Here is a 27172-nt window from a genome sequence, read left to right on the forward strand (position 1 = left end):
GGTGTTACTGATGATGGTGTAACAGTGTCTTGTTTTGTTTGGTGTTACAGACGAAGAGGATGACAAGGAGCCAGTGTGGCAGAGGCGTCTTTCACTGCTCTTCGTCCCCCCTACAGAGAACGAACTGGATACTGAAAAGGTGAGTGTTGCTGTCTTTACCTCGTCAAGTGTTCGTGTTCCTCCTCCCATCCAGTGGTTAATTTAACTGTCGTGCCGTAAATAGCTGTGCTCTTTGATATTCTATTTACGGGGGGTGGGGGGGACAATTGACTTGACCAAAGTTAAGAATTCGAAATGTGGAGGCTACGACATCTCAAAATGTCTCTGCTGACGTGTCTCGCTAGTTTGAGAGAGAGAGGTGAATGATTGGAACGACAGGTGAGCGTAACATGTGTAACGTCACCCACACTTGTGAGACTTGACACATGAACATGTGTTGGGGTAACCTGTTACACAACCCCTCTCCCGCCACCCCTCCCCCGTCCTTCCATCTTCCTCACCCCTATCTTACTCACCCTCCCACACCTCTCCCATTTCTCCCCTCATTCCCCCGACACTCCCTCTCCCTGACCCATCGCTACATGCCCAAACTGACCCCACCGATACATCACAAAATACAACCTGTTAACCTTGGCTCACTAACTCACTGTGGCTTCCTAACTCATTGTGCATGGCTTCTTTTGTGTAATTGTTAATGTATCTACTATTGTTCGAGTCCCAGCCTTACTTTTGGACCTTTTTTTGGGGGGTTTACTGTACATTGACCAGACACGTGGATTTATACATTTTCTCTTACAAGGAAAATTCAATCGCCCGACTCTCTAGTTCATCTTGTACTCTCTCTCTCTCTGATGAGCAATGAGATCCAACCAAGAATCTCTCACACCCTCCACCATAACACTACACGAACTAACATCAAGCCAACGCCATTATATTGTGGCGGCTGCTTTAACCCTCCCGCCCCAGCAGCACCTCCCGCCTACCCCCAACCCACTCCTAATCTCCCGCCCTCCTCTTCCACCCACTCCTTATCTCCTCCCTCTTCCACCAACACCCACACCACCAACACCCACACCACCACCTCCACATCCGCCCTCAGCTGCAAACACTAGAATTTGTTTATTAGACTCGTTTAGCTTATGAGTCTTGGATGAGGCACTTGTTTATATTGTTACTTTCTATTTGTTTATATTGTTACTCTATTTGTTTATATTGTTACTTTGTTGTTTATAATGTTACTTTGTTTATATTGTTACTTTGTTTATGTTACTTCCTGTTTGTTTAATGTTACTTTTTTGTTTATAATGTTACTTTGTTTATAATGTTACTTTCTGTTTGTTTATGTTACTTTGTTTATATTGCTACTTTCTGTTTGTTTATATTGTTACTTTCGTACTACTGTTACATTCTCGTTGCTATGGTTATTTAAACGTCGTCACTTGTAACATCTTTATATTGCTACATGACCTATATATATATATACCGCCTCCTGCAACTCTGTCGGGTTAAAAAGAACTGCATTTGCATACCGTCACTAAGGTAAGGAGTATTGATGCGGTCTCTCTCTGTCCCCCGTGTGTGTGTGTGTACTGTATACTAATTCCCAGATTGATTAGAGATCACACACACACACACACCAACTACTTACATCCTCGGCGCCACACTCACAGGATACTATCAAAACACTTAATGGACACTCATTGGGGATGTTGAAAGTGCGTGGAGTGTGTGTGTGTGTTTGTGTGTGTGTGTGTGTGTGTGTGTGTGGTGGACAGTACTCAGGGTGGAGAGGACTTCAGCTGGCAGTAGTCGTGTGTGTGTGTTAGTACAGGGACACGAGAACTCGAGGTAGTTGGCACACTACTGTATTACCAACACCAGCGACCTGCCCTACCCTACAACCCATCTACCACAACCAATAACCAAAAACTATCCTATTTATATTTACAATATCTTTCTATTGACTAAGTTAAGGCTATCTAGGTAGTAGGTGACTAGAATGGGGTGGATAGTGACCGGGGAGTGTAGGGAGGGAAGAGGTGTAGTGGCGAGGAGGAGGTGGTAACAGTGGGTGGGTAGTGAATGTCGACGCGTGGAGACCGTGAGAGGAGACAGTGTCGCTTTTACCTTTGAATAGACAGTATTGGTCTCCACTAAGTGCTCGTCGCTAGTGCCTCTCTAGGTGTGTAGTGACGCTCGCGGGTGAGTGTAGTACAGGAGGTAAAGGATAAATTAATATTACCTTTTAATGAGTGAGCGGGAAATTAGTACATATTTTGAAGTCAGTGCAGCGTGGACACCATTCAGTGATATATAACCCTACTATAAGGTACGTAGTATAAATGTATAGGTAACTTCACTATATAATTATAAATGTATATAGTATACATATATATATATAATGTGTATATATGTATCATGACGTATATATAAACAACAGGAGGACTCAGTAAGCGACAGAGAAAGGAACCACTGTTTGGTTTTGAGTTCACGTTATCCGACATACATACATACATACATACATACATACACCCCCATATTTTAAATCATATCCCTATCTAACAATTCTCTTTCGATGACTTTCTTTAATACTGGACACATTTATACTCCCGGCGGTGACCCAGAACTGCAGCAGACAGACCAAGGTTACTGTGGTGTCTGGCCTGATGACATTATAACAGAAGGTGGATCTTTGTGCCTGTGTATGATTTTTGTGGTGTTGGGTACGTGTTGTGGTGTTGGGTACGTGTTGTGGTGTTGGGTACGTGTTGTGGTGTTTGGTACGTGTTGTGGTGTTCGGTACGTGTTGTGGTGTTCGGTACGTGTTGTGGTGTTGGGTACGTGTTGTGGTGTTGGGTACGTGTTGTGGTGTTGATGGGTACGTGTTGTGGTAGTGTTTGGTACAGTCGGCCACAGGAGTATACACACTGTAGCTGTAAGGTCCGAAAATGGTCTGGTAACGTTGAAACTGCGCATCCAGACGCATGATGAAACTCAGCTCCCCCCGCCTATTATCTCGAACTATTTTCTGTTTCCCTTTCCTTATTCTTCTATTTACTTCTCTTCCTTCCTTTACTAATCCAAACATCAATAAAAAAAGTAGGGTAAGAGAAAAAGTGGGGGGAGGAGGAGAGAGAGCTGTACGATAACTGCAATCCCATTCGGCAACAAGTTTACTACCATTGGATACAATATATTACTCGTAATATAAACACGAGACACTAGTAAAACATTCACAACAAATGTATTTATAACACATATGTAGGAATTAAACATAAATTACAGGTCATTTTGTAATTTTGTCTGTTCTGTTCAGGACAGTGTTACCAGATATTTTGTCTCAAACACGAACCGGAGGTGCATACTTATTCTTGTGGCCGACTGTACATGTTATGGTGTTAGGTGCGTGTTGTGGTATTGATGGGTACGTGTTGTGGTATTGATGGGTACGTGTTGTGGTATTGATGGGTACGTGTTGTGGTATTGATGGGTACGTGTTGTGGTATTGATGGGTACGTGTTGTGGTATTGATGGGTACGTGTTGTGGTGTTGATGGGTACGTGTTGTGGTGTTTGATACGTGTTGTGGTGTTTGATACGTGTTGTGGTGTTGTTTGGTACGTGTTATGGTATTAGGTACGTGTTGTGTTTGGTACGTGTTATGGTGTTAGGTACGTGTTGTGGTATTGATGGGTACGTATTGTGGTATTGATTGGTACGTGTTGTGGTGTTTGATACGTGTTGTGGTGTTGTTTGGTACATGTTGTGTTGTTTGGTACGTGTTATGGTGTTAGGTACGTATTGTGTTTGGTACGTGTTATGGTGTTAGGTACGTGTTGTTTGGTACGTGTTATGGTGTTAGGTACGTGTTGTGGTATTGATGGGCACGTGTTGTGGTATTGATTGGTACGTGTTGTGGTGTTTGATACGTGTTGTGGTGTTTGGTACGTGTTGTGGTGTTGTTTGGTGACGGGCACATGTGATTAGGTTACGTTAGGTTAGGTAGTAGGTAGGCAGCTATCAAACAGTCACCCATGTATTGTAGAGTCCTATGCTACCAAGTAATAAGGCGTCCGTGATATATATGCTCCAGTACATTAAGGCGTCCGTGTCATATGCTCTTGTACATTAAGGCGTCCGTGTCATATGCTCCAGTTCATTAAGGCGTCCGTGTCATATGATCCAATACACTAAAACGTCCTTGTTATATGCTCCAGTTAAGTAAGCGTCCGTGACATATGCTCCAGTACATTAAGGCGTCCGTGTCATATGCTCCAGTACATTAAAGCGTCTGTGTCATATGATCCAATATACTAAAGCGTCCGTGTCATATTCTCCAGTTAAGTAAGCGTCCGTGTCATATGCTCCAATACATTACGGCGTCCGTGTCCGTCTTTTCAGTTGCGTCTGTTAGTCCTTGAAATACGTGACACATATGATGACGTCAGAGGGGAGGGAGTTCCTTGACAGCTGAAATTGATCTGCCGAGGGGTCACGCTTAGGCTCTTATCAATACTTGTACCATTCTCCATTGCACCGTTACTCTATTATTCTCCATTGCACCATTCTTCAGTGTAACTACCATGAACGCGTCTTTCGTCCTCACATTGGTCTCAGACATGTACCTTACTTGTAGACACAACACAACATAGAGGAAACGTAACAGAACATGGTGTGTGTGTGTGTGTGTGTGTGTGTGTGTGTGTGTGTGTGTGTGTGTGTGTGTGTGTGTGTGTGTGTCAGAGAAATGATTGAGCAAGGCTGGCTGGGTTATTATGGTGCTTTGAAGATGTGGGTACAGAGCCTTGCCTTACAACGACGTATATTATCTCACCATTTACTTATATATCACAACACTTCGCTAGCTTATTATTATTTACCTAAACTATATTACTCGTGACAGTTATAACAGATATATATATATATATATATATATATATATATATATATATATATATATATATATATATATCGATATTGAAAAAGTTCTGCAGCCCGAAAATATACATTGGACAAAAATGACTTATTATATACAAAGACATGGGGTGGGTAGGTCGTTTAACAAAAGCTTTCATTACTGAAAGAAGAAGGAACAATGATTGAACATACAAATTATTTTAGTTTACAGTTCATGGCCCGGGCCTGGACTGGTCATGGGGACACCAGGTGGTGTGGTGTTCACGCGGTGCAGTAACTCGTCCTCGGGTGTTGATAGGAAGGACCTCACGTGGTCATGGGGTCACTGGGTGGTGTGGTGTTCACGTGGTGCAGTAACTCGTCCTCGGGTGTTGATAGGAAGGACCTCACGTGGTCATGGGGTCACTGGGTGGTGTGGTGTTCACGCGGTGCAGTAACTCGTCCTCTGGTGTGTGTGTGTTAATGGGAATAATCAGTAACAAGGTATAGCCGCCAGGTACAGGGTCCAGTTACTTGTGTTTGAGGTGACTCGTAGAGGCGTAAGCGTGGCCTTGACTGAGAAATGGGACTGGTTACGGCGGCTTGTGGGGGAGGGTGAGGGAGGGAGGAGGTCAGAGAGATGCACGACTTGTACCTCCACACCCACACCTCCCTTGTTCACCCTCTATTGTATGATGCCTCCCTACCCCCCCCCAACCCTCCTTCCCTCACTCTCTAGTCTCTACTTTCCTCTCTCGCACGATGCCTCCCTCCCCCTCCCACTCCCTCCTTTCCCTTGAACTTCCCCATTCCTCCCTTCCTCTTAAACCCCCTCACTTCCTACCCCTGAACCCCCTCACTCCATCCCCTTGAGAGGAGGGGTAAGGTGAGGTGAGGTAAGAACAATAAGGGGAGAGGGGTGGGAAGGGATGCTGTCACGGTTTTATACATTATTGACGAACTTTTGGAACTACAGTAATTCTCTCGTCGTGTTTGACGCCGTTGATACAGAGGAACACGGTCATGGTACCTCTGGTGTCGTAAAAGTCAGTCATGTTTACTGTTTCTTAATCGCCTGAGACACATCGACAATTTCCTTCTGACCTGATTATTATTTTTTGTCTCGATCTAAACTTCCTGTACGATAGATAGATAGATAGAGTACTAAATAAGCCCACAAAGTCGAAACATCAACCACGAACTAATCACACACACACACACACACACACAGTATGTTATTTCATCCATCAGTAAGAGGCGGTACAAACACTCCCACCTTCAGATATAATAGCTAGGGAAGGGCTGCCTCCCTTAAAGGTTCCAGTCGCTTTCTGTTGGGTATGGTGAAGCTATTTATGTACGTGTGTGTGTGTGTGTGTGTGTGTGTGTGTGTGTGTGTGTCAGCTGGCCAGGTGGGGAGGTAGGTGATGAGTCATGGGCGCGCGAGACAGGTGCCCCTCCTACATCAACACGGTCACAGGGTCTTTATGTGTTGATGCTGTCACTCGCTAAGGTGTGTGTGTGTGTGTGTACGGCAGGTGTGGAGGCTAGGTGTTCAAGGTATAGCTCAGTAAGGTAATGTTCCATCGACACTATAAATAACAATATCAATAACAACAATAACATCTTGTAAAAAACCCAATAACATTGATTGCAAATAATAACTACGATAACAACAATGTATATAATAAAAGAAAATAGGAACTGATAAAGAAAAAATGATAATTCGGCAGGTGTCCTATCTCTCTCTCTCTCTCTCTCTCTCTCTCTCTCTCTCTCTCTCTCTCTCTCTCTCTCTCTCTCTCACATAGTATTGAATCTCCACATCTAGCTCACATGACATTTTGGGAGGTGCAGGTAGATTCAGTGAGGTAGAGGTAGATTCTGTCATAATCTACCCTATACAGCGAGTAGTATCCAGAAACTACTCCGGGGTAGTTTCTGGAGGCTTGAGAATTTACCCCGGAGGATGGGATTGATTTTCTGACCTTACACCTCCTGACCCGCTGTCCCCCACCACCTCCTCTCCCCTTCCTTCCTCCCTTCCTTCCTCTTCCTCTCCTGCCTCACATAAGTAACAGGGGGGGCAAAGTTGGTGGTCATAATAGTGTTGAAATTCTACTGAGTCTAAGTGGCTAGCCTCACTTACCCTCAAATAAGGAATTAATGAACATAAAATCAATGTTTGGTGACCATGGCGACGCAACGCAGAGGTTTGTTTATATACCAGACACAGTTCGTCGCATCCAACAAACTTTCGATTGACTTCACTGAATCACTTATTTTACGTTTTAATTCGTGTTACGGAAGACTTGCTCTCAGTGTTTTTTAATAGTTGTTTATTTATAGTGCATTGTTAAAGACTTAATTAGCTGAAATATATAAATACATTGAAAAAACTAAATATGAGGAGTGAACTTTTAAGCAGTGTGGTGAATGGCGGATGTGTCAGACAGCGGTGAAGGTGAGAGAGAGAGAGAGAGAGAGAAAGGTCGACCCAGCGGATGTGTTGGGAGTATTTATTCTTCAACAATTTAATCTATAAGGAACTCCTGTTGTTTAAGCTTATCGGAGTATTGACCACCTCTTGTTGTTAATGCTGTAGAATTGCAGACGTCAGCTGGACAGGTGTGGAGGGAATTGCATCAGTTTGTTTTGTGTGAGTAAAGTGTGGTAGTGAGTAGTAGGTGTGTAGTATAAGGTAGTGAGTAGTAGGTGTGTAGTATAAGGTAGTGTGGTGGTGGTAGGTGTGTAGTATAAGGTAGTGTGGTGGTGGTAGGTGTGTAGTATAAGGTAGTGTGGTGGTGGTGGGTGTGTAGTATAAGGTAGTGTGGTGGTGGTGGGTGTGTAGTATAAGGTAGTGTGGTGGTGGTGGGTGTGTAGTATAAGGTAGTGTGGTGGTGGTGGGTGTGTAGTATAAGGTAGTGTGGTGGTGGTGGGTGTGTAGTATAAGGTAGTGTGGTGGTGGTGGGTGTGTAGTATAAGGTAGTGTGGTGGTGGTGGGTGTGTAGTATAAGGTAGTGTGGTGGTGGTGGGTGTGTAGTATAAGGTAGTGTGGTGGTGTGTGGTAGTGTGTGTAGTATAAGGTAGTGTGGTGGTGGTGGGTGTGTAGTATAAGGTAGTGTGGTGGTGGTGGGTGTGTAGTATAAGGTAGTGTGGTGGTGGTGGGTGGTAAATGAGTTTGATATTACTACTTATATGTGTAATCAACCTATTCCAGCAGGTCTAGTGTTCCCGGGTGTGTAGGTCCTGCAGATGTGTATTCTCACGAGAGGAAGTGTAGTGCCTGAAGGTGTTGTGTTAGCAGGTGTGTAGTGCTTAATGGGTCAGGTATTTAGTCATGTGTACCAGGTGTAGCGGCCTGTCATCACCACCTGCTTTTATTTCTATTTTTCAGGTGTATTGCAACCCCCCCCCCTCCCAGAGAGCAAGGTTACTGTGTGTGTGTGTGTGTAATAATAATAATAATAATAATAATAATTAACGGTTTATTGATAGAGCTTGGCAGCCAGAAGGCTGAAAATATACAGTTACATATTTGGGGAATGGGTTACGAATTACAAATAATATACAAGTGACATAAGTGACACAAATAAGACATATAGTAACTTAGATGGGGATCAGCTCAAAATACAGTTCATTTCAACATAGTGACAGTGTAGGGAGCAGTGTTTACTGGGAGTGAATACACTGATTTATTACATGTTATTGATAATTTTTACAATGGTTGGGACTGGGCTGTTCTTATAGCGATCAGTTCGTGCACGTATGGGCTGGATGCGGTTGTGGTGTCGAACAGCAATTCTCGGACAGGGGATCTCAGGTGGTAGTAGGGGCCGGTGTCGGGGATGGTGTAGAAGCTTCTTACCAAATTTGCAGATGAGGCCGTGGTGATGGTCAGTGAGAGTCGAAAGGGTCAGTGTGTTGAGCGCTTCTTGATATGTGGAGTAGGAAGGGGAGAGAATAATCTTGCATGCCCTCTTTTGCACTTTTTCTAGGTGTTTACGTTGTGTGGCATTTAGGGAGGAAGACCAGGTGGGGGAGGCATAGGTGAGCTTGGGAAGTATGAATGTTGTGTATACACTGAGGAGCTCGTGTGCAGGAACTCCGAGGGACTTGAGTCGGCGGAGGAGGTGGAGACGGAAACTGGAGGATTTGACAACTTCACTGACGTGTGGTTTCCAATTTAGTTTGTTGTCTATGGTGACGCCGAGGAGCTTCGTGGAATCTACAACCTGGAGTGTGTTCGGACCTAGGGTAATGGAAGGAGGTGGGACAATGTCGGAGGAGAGGTTGATGTGCATAACCATTGTCTTGGTATGGTTGATGGTGACATGGTTGTTGGTGGCCCAGTTTTGGAGACTGTTCAATAAATCCTGAAGGGCGGTATAGTTGGGAGCGGAATTGTTGACGCTGATCCCAATGGTGGAGTCGTCGACATATTTCCAGCGAGCAGGGGTTTCTCTTAGGGCATCATTGATGAGCATAAGGAAGCAGAGTGGTCCCATCTTGGTGCCTTGGGGGACGCCACAGGTGAGTGACTGAAAGGTGGAGACAGCCCCTCGGAAGCGTACAGCTTGGCGTCGGTCACTGAGGAAGTCTGTAAGCCATGGTATGAGACTTCTCCGAAGCCCGAGGTCAATAGCTTTGTTTATGATTATATTGTGTGTGTGTGTGTGTGTGTGTGTGGACCCTAAAGTAGTATTCATGTAAACTTGAGTAAAATCTTAAGATATTAGGTGGAAGGTGACGAAGGAGGAGAGGATGTATTAGGTTACCTTAGTTTTCTTCTTCATTCTCCTCTCTTTATCACCTCTTATCTGCGTCTCCCTTTATTCGGTAAAATGTATATATTGTCCTTTTGTCTATGATTATTGATATTATCCTTCGATCATTTTCACCAGCCTTGCCTCCTATAGTTTGGGAAGGAGATACTGTATATGCTATAATTTATCTCAGTTACCCCTCACCCATTCTCCCTTGACTGCAGTATTACCAGATAATCTTGTACCCGAGACCTCACACACACACAGGCTTTGATAACACGGCAGATCAAGGGTGTCTTACTGTAGTACTTTGTCTTAATACTTGGATATAATGAAGACTTTCTAAGTTTACGGTGTGATAGTTTAGGTAGATTACATATTAAACCAAAATGATGATGGATGGTAGTAAGGTTTAAGCGGACTCAGTTGGTCTATCTTTGGTGGAATCGACACGCTCTGCCAATCTTTCCTTGCCTATGTCGACTCATGTGACTATTTTTACTGGAATAAATATATGTCTGTTTATTTAGTGGACGTTTTAAGATATGGTACACACGTAATTGTCGTTTATTTATTTTTTAACGTAAAATACGACCTCGACACTACTACTACTACTACCTACTACTTCTACCATCCCAGCCACCACCCTGACCACCAACACCACCACTCCAATACCACCATCTTCACCACCACCACCCTGACACTACCACCATCACCACCACCCTGACACTACCACCATCACCACTACCCCCAGCAGCAGAGCGCCAGGTGTCCCCCCCACACACGTGTTGTTTTAAGTCAGCTGACACCTGGCAGGGGTTGTGTTGCACCTGCCTACTTACTGTGCTGGACCGTACACCCACGCTACTGTGTCTTTACCCCATCTATATACTGATGAGATATTGTTGTTTTGTCTGATGGTGCGGCGTTTGTCCAATAAAAAGTGGGTATCAACTCGTTACAACTTGTCATAGGGTGTCACTTGCCATAGGGTTGTCATCTTGCCATGGGGCGTCACTTGCCATGGAGTGTCACTTGCCATGGGGTGTCATCTTGCCATGGAGGGTCACTTGTCATAGGGTGTCACTTGCCATGGGGTGTCATCAAAAGGCGAGAACTAACATGTATGTGTTGGTGTGTTTACAGGAGGAGGAGACGTGTCAGCTGCTGCCGAGTGTCACTTCAGTAGCAGTCCTCCCGAAGCGCCTCTCCGTCGACAGCAACCACTCTCCCGCCCTCCAGCGCAAGGACAAAGATACAGACACAGGGGAAGAGAATAGCAAGAGGAGGAAGGAAGGGGTGAGCCAGAGTGAGAATCCTGTGGTACTAGAAAAGCCCAAACCTCAACAACGGATCATCTTCCAGGACACCAAGCACGAGGAAGAGGAGGAAGGAACTCTCTTTATCCCCAGTTACGTCAACAACGACCATAACAGGTGAGGGGGCGACGGGTGAGGGGGCGACGGGTGAGGAAAGGTTGGAGGATTAACTATATGGGAAGGAACAACGGGTGAGGAGAGAACAGGTGAAGGAAGGACAGGTAAGGTAGAACACAAGTGAGGAGAGGACAGGTGAGGAAGCAGAGGGGGAGGGAGGCTGCAGGGTCACAATACCATGGGTGGTGGGGTCGGTTGGCCAAACAGGAATAGCATAACTGATGATGTTAAACGCTTCCTATAGGGTTGCCACCTCAGACGGTTCCTTAATCCAGAGATTTTACTTACAAAACCTATCATCATTTGTTTACCTACTCGGGATACTACTCTATGCACAGGTATATAAACATCTTCAGGTGTGTAAACATCTTGAGGCGTATAAACATTTTCAGGTGTGTAAACATCTTCAGGTGTGTGCCTCTCCTGACCGAGCTGACCTTCACCAGCCAGCACTGTGTAATACAAGTCACCAGAGCAAGAGATAAACTAGCCTCCGGGCGGGGCAAATCTAAAAATCTGAAACTAGCAGAGTGTGTGTGTGTGTGTGTGTGTGTGTGTGTGTGTGTGTGTGTGTGTGTGTGTGGTGACTCAGTAGTGTGCGTCTTGTCCTCAGTAAATGTGACTTATGTTTCAGTAAGGTTGGTTGGTGTCCCCGGAAGAGAAAGTAAGGCAGTTGAGGGTGACGCCAAGGTGTTGTGTCTCACCAGTACAGTACATGTTGGGTACAGCGTCATCCACACCACCATTAGTATAACAGGAAGCAAGACGACATTATACAAACAACAACGCGATATAACTCACGTAAAACAATAACAATACATTATTTTTACTTATGGAGGGATGTTTACTCTTGGGCGTGTTGACTGACGTATACAAGTTGTCTACGTAAAGATCACATTTCCTCGCCGCTGAGTGAATTATTGGCATTATTCCTCAGTAACATGTATCGTACAGTAACTTAATTTTATAAACCTAAGATATATTGGTTTAAATTTTGTTAAGTTTAATTTAAGAAGGTCATATTAAGTGGGTTTAATTGGTTACAGCAGTCATCGTGTGAATTATTCTTCTCCGTCAGTGAGTGAGTGAGTTACAGAGTTGCCGGGGCAGCTAAACAAAACTTATATGTAACACGTGAACTGGCATGAGAGATACAGGACGAGGAGGAGAGACTGTGAGGTGAACAGTGGGTAGTGCCCTTAGACAGCTTTGCAGCCTCACTCACATTGAATAAGGATGACGACTCTCACCTAACATGGCCAGTGTACTGTAGGTCCTGTACAGACATGTAGCCACCCTGATGACCTTGTTTTGGGGACACACACACACACACACACACACACACACACACACACCTCGCCTCAACTGTGTGAATGATGCTCTGTACTGCACCAAGTTTACCTGTGTACTGGTGAAAGGACGACTCATCCATCACCAGCCCAAGCAGTCAACAAGAATGGCTGAGGAAAACATTAGGTTAGCCTTAGCTTAGGTTAGGTTAGGGCTATCTTATACGGCTATCTTATACGTACTGTACTTTATCTTAAAACACTCGTGAGGGCTCGCGTGTTGGTTCAATTCACCTCAATTTTACCTCTATCTCTCACTACCCCTCTCAACCCTACCCTCTCCTTTCAACACCCCTCTCTATCCCCTTCAACACCCCTCTCTACCCCACAGCACCCCTCTCTACCCCACAACACCCCTCTCTACTCCATTTCCTCACACACCCCTTTCTTCTCACAGTTATTACCTATATGTACACTGTCATAAGTCTTGGTCAGGTAGGAACCACAAGCTCAGGGGTTTTAAAGATTACACCCGCGCTTACAGTATTGTCATGTTGGCTACCATCCTCGTGTTGAAGCTTGGGTGAGCCAGTTAGATTCAGTACGCTCTCACAACACCACTTAAGAATTCGAGATATTTTGGTTTATAGATCAGAAGACAAGTGTGTGGGGGAGGGGAGGGTGAGGGTTGAGATAATTTATGGTTATGAATGTGGGCGCAAGAACATGGTCACGATAAGAGATAACTGTGATAATGAAGGAAATGCCTATGAAGTACACACCTGAGCTCTTCAACAGCCAGTGCGTGTGTGGTTTACCTGCTCTTGTAAAATCAGTGATGACAGTGAGTGAGTGAGTGTATAGTCTAGTCTAGCGGAGTGGAGTTGTCATCATCATCCGTCAAGACACACGAGACGATTACTGGAGTACAACACCAGTCATTACCACTCAGCGGGAGATTTACCTTACCCATAAGAGATCATGGCTGAGAAGGAGATTAAACCGGAGAAAATCTCAGTCATGGCTGACATTACTCCTTCTCAAGAGACTTTAGTCGTAGCTAAGAGAGATGTTAAACTTTCCAAGGACACCTCAGGCAAGACTCAACAACCATCGGGAGATATTTCGATCGAGTGTGAAGATGAGACTAAAACTGAACGCATTTCCTTCGCGGTTGTAAAGAAGAAGAAATCACCGCCCTCTGAGGATATTGAGGTTGTTGATGGTGGAGACAATGTACCGCCTGATGAGGATTTAGTTCAGGGTGAGGGGGAGGCGGTGACCCTGGAGGACGCTGAAGTGGAGTTGACGCCTTCTCAGGAGGTTGCTGCCATGGCTGAAGAGGAGAAACGGTAGGACGCTGAGGAGGGAGATGGTCGTGTAGGCAGGCAGCACTCGTAGGGATGGCCGAGAGTTTCCTGGTCACCTGAAGATTAACCTCCCCCAGTTTATTTCACCTTGAGATCAATTCTAGCCTTAACTCGATCTAACCTAATCCAACTTAATCTAACTTGACCTAAATCAAATTCATTTTAACCTAACCTAACTTATCCTATCCTACCCTAACCTAACCTATCATATCATAATCCGCCAAGCAGCATTAGCGTGTTTAATCATCAGGTGAAATAAGCTGTGGTGACTTAAATCTTCAGGTGATCCAAGTAACGAGATTTACATTTAGAACAATAGACGTATTTAAATGATCTTGTCCTTATCATGTGTTCCCCATCCTGAACACCTTGATAAGAGAGAGAGAGAGAGAGAGAGAGAGGACAAACACCACGTGAGAAAATTAGACAATATTCTTTTGTCTTTGTAAACCAGTGAGTGTTGTTGTGTTGTGTGACCACTGGCTCTTCTAACACAGGGAAGTTCTTTATGGCGAAGACTTGAACTGAGAGAGACTGAGTGGAAACGTTTACTGACTGTACTGTATATATTTTCACTGTATTGACATTAACGTGATTTTAATATTTAGCTGTGTGTCCTTTTCTTACGCTTATTGTTTTAATTTAAAGTATTCTTGTTAAATATCTCGTGTTTTTCCACCTGTTGTCTTGGCGATTAATGTACTTTCCTTTGTTCACACACACACACACACACACACACACACACATACATCCTACACAAGAACAAAATATACCATACAGAAAAATTAGGTCAAATAAGAATGAGCCAAGGTGGATGTCCAGAAAACTTAAACATGACATAGGAATAAAGAAAGGAATTTATAAGAAATTAAAGGGAGGGGAGGAGCAGCTCAGAAATAGGTATAATGAACTATCTAGGAATGTTAAGAAAAATGTAAGGAAAGCAAAGAGAGACTATGAAATCAAAATAGCAAGTGAATCCAAGGCGAATCCCAAGGGATTTTTCCAGGTATATAGAACAAAAGTCAAGGACAAAGTTGGGCCTTTAAAGTTAGGGAGGGGAGAAGTGATAAATGGCAGTGAAGAAATAAGCAAAGCATTGAACAACTACTTCTTATCAGTTTTCACAGAAGAAATTCACGAGGAAATTCTAGAGGTGGAACTCATATTTAGGGGAAAGGAAGAAGAGAAATTAAAGAATATCGCTATCAGAAAAGAGGATGTTCTTAAGAGGATAAATAAACTAAAGAAGACAAAAATCCCAGGGCCAGACGAAATTTTCCCTCGAGTCTTCAAAGAGTGTACAGTAGGGAACAGATTATGGACCCCTCGTAAATTTATTGATTATTCTCTGAGGACGAGGTTTAATTTGTAACCCTTTGAGGACGGTGGGGGTATGAGTTAATAACCCCTTTGAGGACGAGGGTTTGAGATATAAAACTTAAAACCCTCGTCCTCAAAGGGTTACTGAGTGTGTTCCTCCTCGTCATGCACCTCCCCAGTGACCCTTTACACTCGAGATGAGAGTGTGAGGGCGGAGACATACGAGACACCTGGGAGAACATTGTGAGAATTCCGGCCTGTAGCTCGTGACCAAGTTATATACAGCGCTCCAGTCTCGTTCCCGCCCCGCCCCGTCTCACACCGCACTGTCCCGTCTCCGCACCGCCTCACACTGCCTAGTACAGGGCCCAGTCCCGTCCCCACTCCGCCTCAAACCCGTCCCCGCACCGCTTCACACTGCCTCACACCACCCCGTCTCGTCTCATACCGCTTCGCACTGTCCCGGCCTGTTTTCGCAATGCCCTGCCCTGTCTCACACCGCCCCACCCCGCCCCTTCCCTGTCTAACACCGCCCCGTCCCTGTCTCACCTCACACTGCCTTGCCTTGTCCACCGCCATCTATCTCTCTCACTCTCTTCACCTTAAATTGATGTATTGTTTGTATTTTGTTGTGTTCTGGTGTTCCTGACAATACACACACACCTTTATACATACTCTCGCATTAACTTTTAACATGTTCATTCTACCACACTAGTGTTCCTGACAATACACACACCTTTATACATACTCTCGCATTAACTTTTAACATGTTCATTCTACCACACCTCCCACCCTGGCCTCTCCCACCACACCTCCATCACTTGGCCACTCCCACCACACCTCCATCACCTGGCCTCCCACATCACGCAATTTGTGCTCGTTTGTAAGAGTGTCAGGCGGCGGCGGTGTAGACAGAGCCGTGAGATGTGGCGATTCTTGTTTTGGATGGTTGAGATGACTGTAGTGTTATCTGGGAGAGTGACCTGACAGCTCTTGTTATCTCGAGCATTTCTTGTTCAGAGTCAAGTGAGGAAGACGAGATGAGGAGTACCGGGGAGACGAAGGGAGTAGAGAGGGGTGAGGAGACGAGACTTAAATACTGTACTACCTACTATTCCCTTCATGAGTGATTGAGGTCAGGTCATGGTCGTGGGTCAGCAATGGCACGCCCCAAGCAGGTTCAAGTGATTCCTTTTACCATTCGGGATACTGTTAGCGGTTCTTTCTCTACGTCTCCAGTCTGAGCTTTGTGTACACGTTATCTCAACCCTATCACTCCCTCTATCTCCCACAGACGGTGTAATGGTTTCGTTAATCGTGTCTAAAAGATATCAGGGTTGTGTTTCAGGTCACCCTCCTGTGTATGACGCTACAAGTGGGCCCCGTAGAACACCACACGATACACTTGGCCTATTTTCGGTACACAAGGAGGCAGCGTGGCCAGTACTGAACCTAACTACCTTCACTTTAACCAATGATAAAGTTAGGTACCCACTCACTGCTGGGTATTATATGAAGGTACTACATAGGGTACTAACCAGCTACCCTTCGGAACTACCCAGTGCTTGATCTCTTATCTCGTACAGGTCACTCGCCTCACAACACAAGTGTCCCAGAAGAGAGTTGATGACTGCTGAGGAACACACACACACACACACGCAATGGACTGAGTGAAGTGGGTTATACTGGTACTGTCCTCACACACAAACACGGTACCAGAAAAAACTTTAAGCAATACTCCTTCTACTAGTACTACAACTAGTGCTATTTATACAATTAAGATTACTTCTGCTATTAATATTTCATCTACAACTATTATTATTACTTCTACCACCACCACAACTACTACTGTTACTCATACTACACCCCTTATTGCATCTGCTATTATCTTTACTAATACACCAGTTTATTTTATCAATCATAGATTTGAGAATGTATTAGCTGAAGGTGTGTGTGTGTGTGTGTTAGCTGAAGGTGTGTGTGTGTTAGCTGAAGGTGTGTGTGTGTGTGTGTAGCTGAAGGTGTGTGTATGTTAGCTGAAGGTGTGTGTGTGTAGCTGAAGGTGTGTGTGTGTGTGTTAGCTGAAGGTGTGTGTGTGTGTGTGTGTGAAGGTGTGTGTGTGTTGGCTGAAGGTGTGTGTGTGTGTAGCTGAAGGTGTGTGTGTGTGTGTGTGTTGCTGAAGGTGTGTGTGTGTGTGTGTGTTAGCTGAAGGTGTGTGTGTGTGTGTGTGTAGCTGAAGGTGTGTGTGTGTGTTAGCTGAAGGTGTGTGTGTGTGTGTGTGTTAGCTGAAGGTGTGTGTGTTAGCTGAAGGTGTGTGTGTGTGTGTGTGTGTTAGCTGAAGATGTGTTAGGTGAGGGTGTGATGGAACCTCACTACCATCAACTTACGGGAAAAAATTTACATTACAACAGTTGTTTATATTAGTGTGTGTGTGTGTTGGCGGGGTATTGTGAAGCCTCAGTACAGGGTAAATAGTTCCTCACCGCTGGGGCCTTTTAATTATTGATACCGATCAGATAAGAGACGATAAGCCCCTCCTAATGACATCATACGGTGCAGCCTTGCGAGCTTTGCCTGCGGATTATGTGATTCATATTGTATCGGTATTTTTTTTTTATTATTTTCTTTACGTTTTATTATATTTTCAGATTGGCGTTATATATATAGCGACTTAAATATATTTTACATAAGAAAATAAGGCGTCTGCAATAGGCCGGTTGGCCTGTGCATGGCAGCTCCTGTCGAGTTACTACCACTCTCTATCATCCATGAATCTATCCAGTCTCCTTTTGAAACTTTCCAGCGTTCCAGCACTTACTAAAAAGTTGCTAAGCTTGTTCTACTCGTCCACCACCCTATTTGTGAACCAGTTCCTTCCTATCTCCCCCCTAAACCTAAACTTATCCAACTTAAAGCCGTTGCTACGAGTCCTATCCTGCTCGGATATTATAAGAACTTTATCTATATCTCCTTTAATGATTCCTTTCACCCACTTAAATACTTCTATCATATCTCCCCGCACTCTTCGTCTTTCTAGGGAATGCAAGTTTAGTTTCTTTAACCTATCCTGATATGGAAGGTTTCTAAGTCCCGGAATCATTTTCGTCATTCTTCGCTGCACCGACTCTAGTGAATTGATATCCATTCTATAATAAGGGCACCAGAGCTGAACCGCATAATCGAGGTGCGGCCTGACTAGCGCAAGATATAGTTGCAATAGTTTGATAGGTGTGTGGGGTGTGACGTAGACATACCTTGCCAGACATAATGGTGACGGGTGTGTGTGGCAAATTTCGAAATGGTTTATGTGACGGTGTGAGGCGACGAGGTAAACACTGAACCGAGGTCACTGTGTGTGTGTGTGTGTAAACAGTAAACAATCAGTTGGATTAATGATTTGGCAAAAGCTTGAGCGCGGTAGCGGGTCGGGGTAAGGGTGGGTTGAGTGAGGTGGTGGTGGTGGGCGTGTGGGAGTGCGTGGCGTGGGCGAGGCAGCAAACTTTATGGGACTGGCGGCGATTTTTGAAAAGGGCCAAAAGCTCCTAACAATAAACTAAATTCTTGGCGAGCCCAAAGTACAGTGATTCGGCCCAGGCTGCCAACACGACACAGCCTGGCTAGTTATTTTCACGGTCCGCCAGTTGTCTTACTCCACAAACCTTTATTTTTAACACCCTGCTGGACCCTGATGGTGTTAGTAGTTGTGGCGGTGTAGTTATCGTGACACTGCCCTTCCATTTATTTGTATACTTCATGTAACATTTATTTGAGGTTTAATTGGCGTATTAGTGTTTATTTACGTATATTTGTATTTCTTAATGTATTTATTTGTGTTCTTGGTTTTTACGTACTTTGTTTGTCAGGCCAATATTTGTGTTATAAATACTGAATAATCTATTTTTGTACATCTAATTTAATTGTATTTTACAACTATTATTATTTTCTATGTTCATAATAAAACAGTAAAGGAGAAAATTAACATCTTGTTACATAAATCTAGATAATAATTTATCAACCTACTTTAAGCTCTTCTGTGTTACTTTAAACCCCAGTGTACAAATTATACCCACATAAATAAATAAATGTCTTATTGAAGGAGTTGTACCGTGAGGGAGGAGACAGACGTTCTTACGGTCATGTTCGTTGTCTTGGTCGTGGTATTCTGGTCAACATCGCCACACTGTCCTGGCTGCACGGAAATACTACGCTCCAATAATTTCACAATACCGTGTTGAATATGACGTCATTGCCTGTCACAATGGTCGCCAAGTCGCCAAGTTGCTTCAAACGTCCACAACCGTCGTCTTAAGTTTATGTTGTGAAGGTCAATAAAATAATGATAGTGACGTTATCTTTTGCCTTGGCTTAAAAACATACCGTGATGTAGGTGAAGTCAGTTCGAAAATTTATACCTTACTTATGCTGTACAACTGTCATATTATGTCTGCTACAACTGCGTCATTTTTTTTTATTGATTTGTAGGAATATTACCTACGCGGACCTTAAGCTAAAATGCTGGTCCACCCACTGCTGGGATAAAACACCTGTGTCTTTTTGGTTAAAAGTACATCACCACTAGTGTGAGGGGGGGGATGCTCGGTAAGAAACTGTAGGGTTTCTTGAGAGTGGTTGGTGGTTAGCTTTCTGGCAACCTTCTCTGCTGTGATAGGGGGTTGTATGTTTCTCCTAGTCCTAACGGAACGAAGAAACTGCATTAATTGAGACTGAATGCGAAAAGGACCTAGGTGTGTATGTGGACAATGAGCTGAAACTCTTGGGCTATTGTAAGAAGGTGAACCAAGCATCTAAATTATTAGGTCTTATAAGAAAGTCGTTCAGATATCTAGGCGGTCCGTCCAACGTAACGATCTTCAAGAGTGAAGTGCTTCCCCATCTGGAGTACTGTCACCCTGTCTGGTCCCCGAGATATGCTAGGGACTGTCAGTTGATTGAAACTGTCCAAAGGAGGGCCACCAGACTGGTGCCTGCACCACGGCATCTCAGCTATTCAGCGAGATTAGAACGCCTATAATTGCATAGCTTATACTACAGACGGGCAAGGGGGTACCTAATTGAGGTGTATAAGCATCTCAGGGGGCACTACTCAGTCGAATGTTCTTACCTTGAGCTGGCTCACCCCACAAGGGGTCACAGCTCAAGATTGAAGAAGCCTCCAGTTCAGAAAACTGTGAGGGGTAACTTTTTCGGAGTGTGAGTTGTGAACTCTTGGAACAATCTGCCGGAGAGTGTTGTGACGGCACCGAGTGTGAGCTCTTTCAAGACCAGACTTGACCAACACTGGAGCAGGTTCAGGTACATTCAGGAGCCGGTGCATGCCCAGTACTTGCCAACAGTGCGTGACAGAGACGTGACCGATCTCCCAAGCGGCTAACGAGCCGATCAGTGGTGAAGAGGATAAAAGTAAAAAGAAGGAAAAGTATATCAGGTTAAGCAACATAGCATCAAGTTTTCTAAGTTAAAGTTTGATATACGGTTACGGTAATAATTTTATATAAACACCATTAACGAGAAAACTGCCTGACAGACATAGGTACTTCCAAATTGTACCAGAATCTTGATAGTTCGACTTTCAACAGCTGAATGTTTGATAAGGTAATCCAAAAACTTACTGGCCTTTATGCACCTCCAGGAAGATCAGTTTATATATCTAATACAGCCTTAACCCCCACCCCCCGTTATGAATATTTACAGGTAATTCTTGATAAAATCACACAAGGAAAAGGGAAACAATGTGTGATTTTATCAAGATTTATCTTATCCACGTTTTCATTGTGGATCTACATTAATTACAGGTAATATATTTTGATATTCTTATACTTAAGGCTATGGATTCGACCGCCGTTCAAGGAAGCTTCACGGTCAGATACACTTACTCAAATAGACAAGTCAGCTTATTGAGAAAAAATCACAAGGCTTGGGATCAGGTCGAGCGAATTTGTACACCAGTCGAGTGAGTTCACAAGCCAGGCGACGGTCAAGCGTATATTAGCACCTTGTACACCAGCTTGTTAATACTAGTGTACCTCCCTGTTAGGCACAAGGTCACCCCCGTACACCATACCACCACGATTTTAAAACAATTTTTGAAAAAGCTAGTTTGTGTTGACCGTGTGTGCGTGTTGTGGCTTCTGGAGAGTGATGCTCGTGGTTGATGTGTCAGTGAAATTGTGCCCCGTATATTTCCACACACACACACACACACACACACACACCGTTACCTACCATCATCACCCAAGTTCCAATTATGTCTCCATCATTCACCAACATCCACCACTATCACCAACACTCATCATCATCCACCAACATCAACATCATCACCATTATTCATTGCTTGTTACGTCACCATCATCATTAATTACGTTATCACCATCAATCATCACTTGTTACGTCATCACACAATAACAAAAGATTAGCCTCGGGTTATCTTGATCTTGTTTCATCATATAATGCAATAAAAGTGTACCGTGTCTGGCGTGATGCAGTAGTGTTAGGGTAAGTGTGGTGTGTGGTGGTTGTGTAGGTGTGGTGCAGGTGAGTAGTGGTGGTAGTGGTGATGTAGGTGTGGCGTGGGTATTTGGTGGTGATGTAGGTGTTGTGCAGGTGTGTAGTGGTGGTAGTGGTGATGATGTAGGTGTGGTTGTCACTGGTGCTTGGTGTGGCCCAGCACAGGTGTGGCGGCCTCTCGCTCTTATTTACAGCTAATCTTCCGAAGTTTATGTTGCCCTTCTCAGAAATACAGGCCGTCGACCTCATGATGCGTGCGTGTGTGACTCAAGCTTTTTCACACACACACACACACACACACAGTTTAGTACAAGGCCATACCTTTATTAATTGAGATGCCTGAATACTGCACCTGTTTGCAATACGTGCATGAAAATATTGTTCTTTTCAATGTGTGTATTTTGTGCATGTAAATATGTATAGTATACACACACACACACACATTACACAATTCCAATGATGTAATAGCAATACAGTACATATACAATTACAATAGACTCTATATATGTTAATTTGTATTTTGAAATGTCTTGTTCATATACTCCTAGCAAGCATTTTTACACCCATGAGTGCTATAGTGAGATGACAATTGTGGAGACCCTGAAATCGTAACTAAAGACCATTGTTTATTGTATAGAAGATGCCTTTGTAAATTAATGGCCGACAGTCTCTCACAAGGCTACAGTACAGTACCTCGCCCACTAACTTAAAATCTTCTCTCTCTCTCTTTCCCCCACTGGTGTTCCTGCCTCGCATGATCCCTCACCCGCCCTGGCATGCTTCACCCACGCCTACCAGTGATGCATCCTCTTCATCACTGGCCACGTCCGATGAGGAGGAGGCTGGCGGGGACGACTACAATTCCTGGGATGACACGATCTGCTCCAACCGCTCTGCCTACTTCAAGATGTACTAGTAAGTGCATGAGTGATGCCTCCAGCCTCCTCCTGTCCAGCATGACTTAAAAGAATGATGCTCTACTGTATTGTACTTAGATGCTTTTTTTTTAACTTACCACAAACTTGTATGATACACACACACACACACACACACACACACACACACACACACACACACACACACACACACACACACACACACACACACGATTATGAAAATTGTTTGTTCTGTTTTCGTGTCTTAATTAAATACAACAGTCAGTGTACATTTTAATTGTGTTAGAAAAATAAGATTAATTACTGTATCTATCTATCAACTTCTGCACAGTGTTCTGATAATCATGTTAAATAGTACTACAGTGTGTGTTAATTACCAAGAAATTGAGACCTGCCTCTGAAAGACACGAGAGCCTGGAGGTGACGGCAGGTTAATAACAAACAAAACCCAAGTTGGCTGCCAATGGCACTAAAGCAAGCAGGCACAGTGTCACCTAGCGGAGTCAAAGGGCAGTTGGGTTTACGTTGGGGACCAGATCATACATGTATACGCCATCACTACAAGAAGAAACCTGTTAGTTGTACACGGACCTCCATTGTGTCCATTAGAATCCACTCGTACAAAAATATTAATGAAGATGAGCGTTTGAGAAAGAAAGTAAACTCATATAAAGGACAACTGTGTGTGAGAAACACCATGTGAACTGTACTAATATAACCAAGTGTCTGGTTATGCCATCATGGTAGAGGTGATCTTCCCTCTCCCTCCATCTATAGACTCTCAGCTCTCACCTCAGTCATCCTTAAAGTGAATCACCTTGAGATTAGCCCCAAGCTTATTTCACCTGATGATTACACACCTGTACACTACTGGAGAGGAGGAGGGGGAGGGGGTGTCAGGGTGTTTAATCAATAGGAAAAAATAAGCTTGTGTGCCTTATCTTCAGGAGATCCCTTAAGTTGTGGAATCTGTCTTAAACAAACAACTACTCAGATGCCTTAAAGAACACCAACACCAATCTGATACAATTTTCATTCCAGTCATTCCACCACACCCCTGTTTTCTCTCTTAACTCACAGCCTCGACTGTGCTCTAGTCAACTTTGGCAAGTCTCAGCATGTTGCCCTTGATATTTCCTAAGGTCTTGATAATGTCTGGCACTGAGTTTTTCTTTCCAGGCTAAAGTCTCTTGGTCTCTGATTCTTCCTTACCCCTTAAATGCCACATTTGAACCATAACAAGTCAAAAATCAAACCAGGACACAAGCATTAATGGCAGATTCACAACAGTAAAAAAAAAAAACCTGATCTTGTCCTAGCACACAAAGTCCATCTGCAATGAAGCACTTAAAAATTACTGTATGTTAAAATTATACCATAATCCATTAAAATTATCATTAACTCATATGTATGACATTAGGAATGCAGTGTGTTGGTGGTATGATACTACTGTACAGTAGTTTGTACAAGTTTCTAATGCTTAAGCAAAGGCTATGTCCTCCAGGAGTGAATACCTGGAGCCATTCAGGTTATATATATGTGATTTTAAGTGATGCTCATGGCTCATCCTTAACAAAATTAGTCACTGACTGAACCAACCCATCTGGATTAACTCACAGATGCACTGAAGGGTTTATGTATGATTTGTCAGTGAAAAATCACTCATCAGCACATACTGGGAACTGGGAATTTTTATATGAAGATCTGCTCAAATTAACTCCTAGTCACCAAACCAGAAACTGGATGGTGGTTTTCCTGAAACCACAAGGCAAGTCACACTAGGAGCACCTCAAATGTCATGCAACTAGTCCTGGCTACCAGTAATGCAAAGTCACGGTTAATACCCTGCAGGGGCTCTCACACTGAGTCTCACTGTCTGACTCAGACATGGACAGGCTCTGAAAAATACGTAAGACCTTACAAATGAAATGACAATGTCAGAAAACCAATCTAAATTTAATTATAACTTCTAGAACTGCAATAGTCTTTGTCAACTATTGGCCTTGGTGGTGTCATCTGGGCACTGAATCCAATATGGTGGAATGGCCTGCTAATCAAAATGGTAACCGGTAACTTTGGCATGAAGTGTGTACTAGCCCAGTAGACATGCTTTTTAACATTACAAAATGCAGGACCTCACAAGTAGGATACATCAACCTTAAGCACAACTATTCTGTTAATAACGTTTTCCTGGATAATGTCGATAAGGCGAAAGATCTTGACGTTGTGACAGATCATTCACTGAAAGCAGCATAACAGTAAGGAAAGCAAATCAAGATTTGGGAATTATAAAAAGTACCTTTGAAAACAAAGATAGTAAAATGTCCCTTCAAATGTACAAATCTTATGTCCCAGTCAAGATTACTGTATACTGTACAGGTATGGAAACCCCACCTCCAGAAAAAAAAATCTAACATCCCTAGAAAAGGTGCAACACAAAGAGACTAAGATGATTCCGGAACTATGTCAACTCGGTTATCCAGGTACAGTTGACTGTGAGCCTTATGATTAACAACCCTTCAGACAAGGCACAATAGGACAGATATCATTGACACATTAAAAATCCTGAAAGGGATGGAAAATGTGAACGTGGGACATTTCTTCTTTGTGATGTCACGCACCACCAACACGAGAGGGCATAACTACATGCTCGCCAAGTCATCATGCAGAACGAATTCTGTACAGTATAAGGAAATACGTTTTCACACAGAGGCTGGTAGACCTGTGGAACGGTCTACCAGCCCAAGCTGTGGAATCAATAACAATACTGTCTTGAGCTTCAAATAGTTGTTGATAAAATTACTACGAACAATGGAGGGATCCTACACAGACCACTGACCTCCTTACGTCAGCATGGTGACTAAGGTAAAAAGTACACTCTACAAAATTAGATCAGTACAACAATATGTGACCCACACAGAGTAATTAAGGATAATATACTGTTTCTTTGGCGTAATATGTCTCTCTTTATACTGTATCTGTACCTGAAATATGCTCCAGTATACTTGGCTGTGACAGACACTAGTCTAAGTACATACTGTACAATACAATTACACTGGTATATTGTGGATTGAAGTACTGTTTAGTATTTAGTTCTGTCTCTGGAAGCAGAAAATACTCATAGCATTTTTTACATATCTCAGTCAAAGAATACAGCATTAATTTTTACTCAATAATAAAATAGTAAAAACTTGGGCACTGTATATGGAGATAAGGTACACAGACATGTACCCCTAAACCATATTCTGTTCCTCACTAAGTGGGGTGGAACAAGTGTATTGAATATCATATTAAACACAAAAATAAAGTACAATTCACAAAAGAAAAAATACTCAAAAAGTTTATGCACTGATCAGGTTAATTGTTTCTTACAGCTCTCATAGAGGCATCATAGGAGGTAACCGTGGTGAAGATACTAAGTCTAAAGCGTCCCATGCTTCATCTCACAACTCCCTGTCATCACTCATACAGGAGAGGATGGGGGTAAGTGACACAGTGCAAACTCTATATGTACTATTTTCCTGTTGCTTCATGGTGAGGGAGGAGTGTAAGGTTCATGTTTTTCAGTACAGTATTTGTCTTCAGTAAGGAAGGAAGGTGGGCTGGTCTTCCATTCACAGAACAGTACAGTACAGTATAGCAATTATAAACTTAAAGGACCCAGTAAACAGTGCATTACAGTACAAGACCTTTCTTTGAATATTTAAATTCTTACCTCAACCATAAGTATAGTACTGTATAGGAATAAATATTAAAACTTCAATATAAAGTAATACAGTACTACATAAATTGTAAGAAAATATCTTCATGTCTGTCAGAAGCTGTATCATAATTACAAAATATTACTTCAATATGAGCATCTCTTACCATGAAATAAATGTATTATCTTATGTACATTCTATAGATTTAATATATATTTTTTTCCCACCCAATCTTAAAAACAATCTCTTGTAATTGTGAATCCCAACCTGACCAGAATTTCATAAAGAAAAAAAGAGAGAAAGGCAGGCACTTATTTCAACACAGTACAGTACAATGTACAGCTCCTCCCCGACTTACGACCACCCGGACATACGACCGCCTCAGTCGTACCAAAATTTTGTCAGATTACGTATTTCTAGTCACAACGTCAGTGATTGCGCTTTGTACTGACAAAATTGTTGTTTGTAATTCACTTTAAAATGGCTGGCAAGCTTAAAAGTGAGAGTTTTGTGGTGCCAAGAAGAAAAAAGAGACACCCATTTTAGATTTTCTATGTATTATTTAAGCATTTTCGACTTACGTCCTGGATTTGGGTCCCTAACCCCGTTGTAAGTAGGGGAGGAGCTGTATTGAGAGATTCTGGACAACCAATAATAGTGACAAAGAATCTTATGTTATATAAGCCACTACAGTGCAGCACTTCTCTCCTAACACCAGAAGCCGCAGGTAACACAATTGAAGAGGACCCGGGCAGAGTTGGGACTGATGGTGCTGGTGGCAGCGTTGTTTATTGTCATAGTGGTCGGCATCACTCTCACCTCATACTTCTACAACCTTCACTTACTTGAGGTCAGGAGCCTTTTCTTATCTATTAAACAACTTAATGACATACAGTATATAAATATTAAATGGTACTGTATTTAAATTTATATTGGTATAACCCCTATGTTAAACTTTCACAATGTCGCCT

The 27172-nt window shown here is 43.2% G+C and overlaps 1 protein-coding gene across 3 annotated transcripts in view; it reads left to right on the forward strand.

Annotated features, from left to right (window-relative positions):
- LOC121877481 (myogenesis-regulating glycosidase-like) overlaps nt 1–27172 on the forward strand; it is a 36202-nt gene that overhangs the window by 539 nt on the left and 8491 nt on the right. The window contains exons 2-6 of one of the 3 annotated variants that reach the window (XM_042383251.1): nt 51–139; nt 10808–11097; nt 22403–22519; nt 25875–25983; nt 26920–27051. In XM_042383251.1, the coding sequence (XP_042239185.1) occupies nt 51–139; nt 10808–11097; nt 22403–22519; nt 25875–25983; nt 26920–27051 (737 nt within the window). Of the gene's footprint in view, nt 1–50; nt 140–10807; nt 11098–13156; nt 13739–22402; nt 22520–25874; nt 25984–26919; nt 27052–27172 lie in introns of those variants that run through there. The other 2 variants (XM_042383252.1, XM_042383253.1) reach the window with 2 other exon arrangements.

Source organism: Homarus americanus, unplaced genomic scaffold, assembly GCF_018991925.1.
Source record: "Homarus americanus isolate GMGI-L3 unplaced genomic scaffold, GMGI_Hamer_2.0 scaffold367, whole genome shotgun sequence".
Taxonomy (NCBI): Eukaryota; Metazoa; Arthropoda; class Malacostraca; order Decapoda; family Nephropidae; genus Homarus; species Homarus americanus.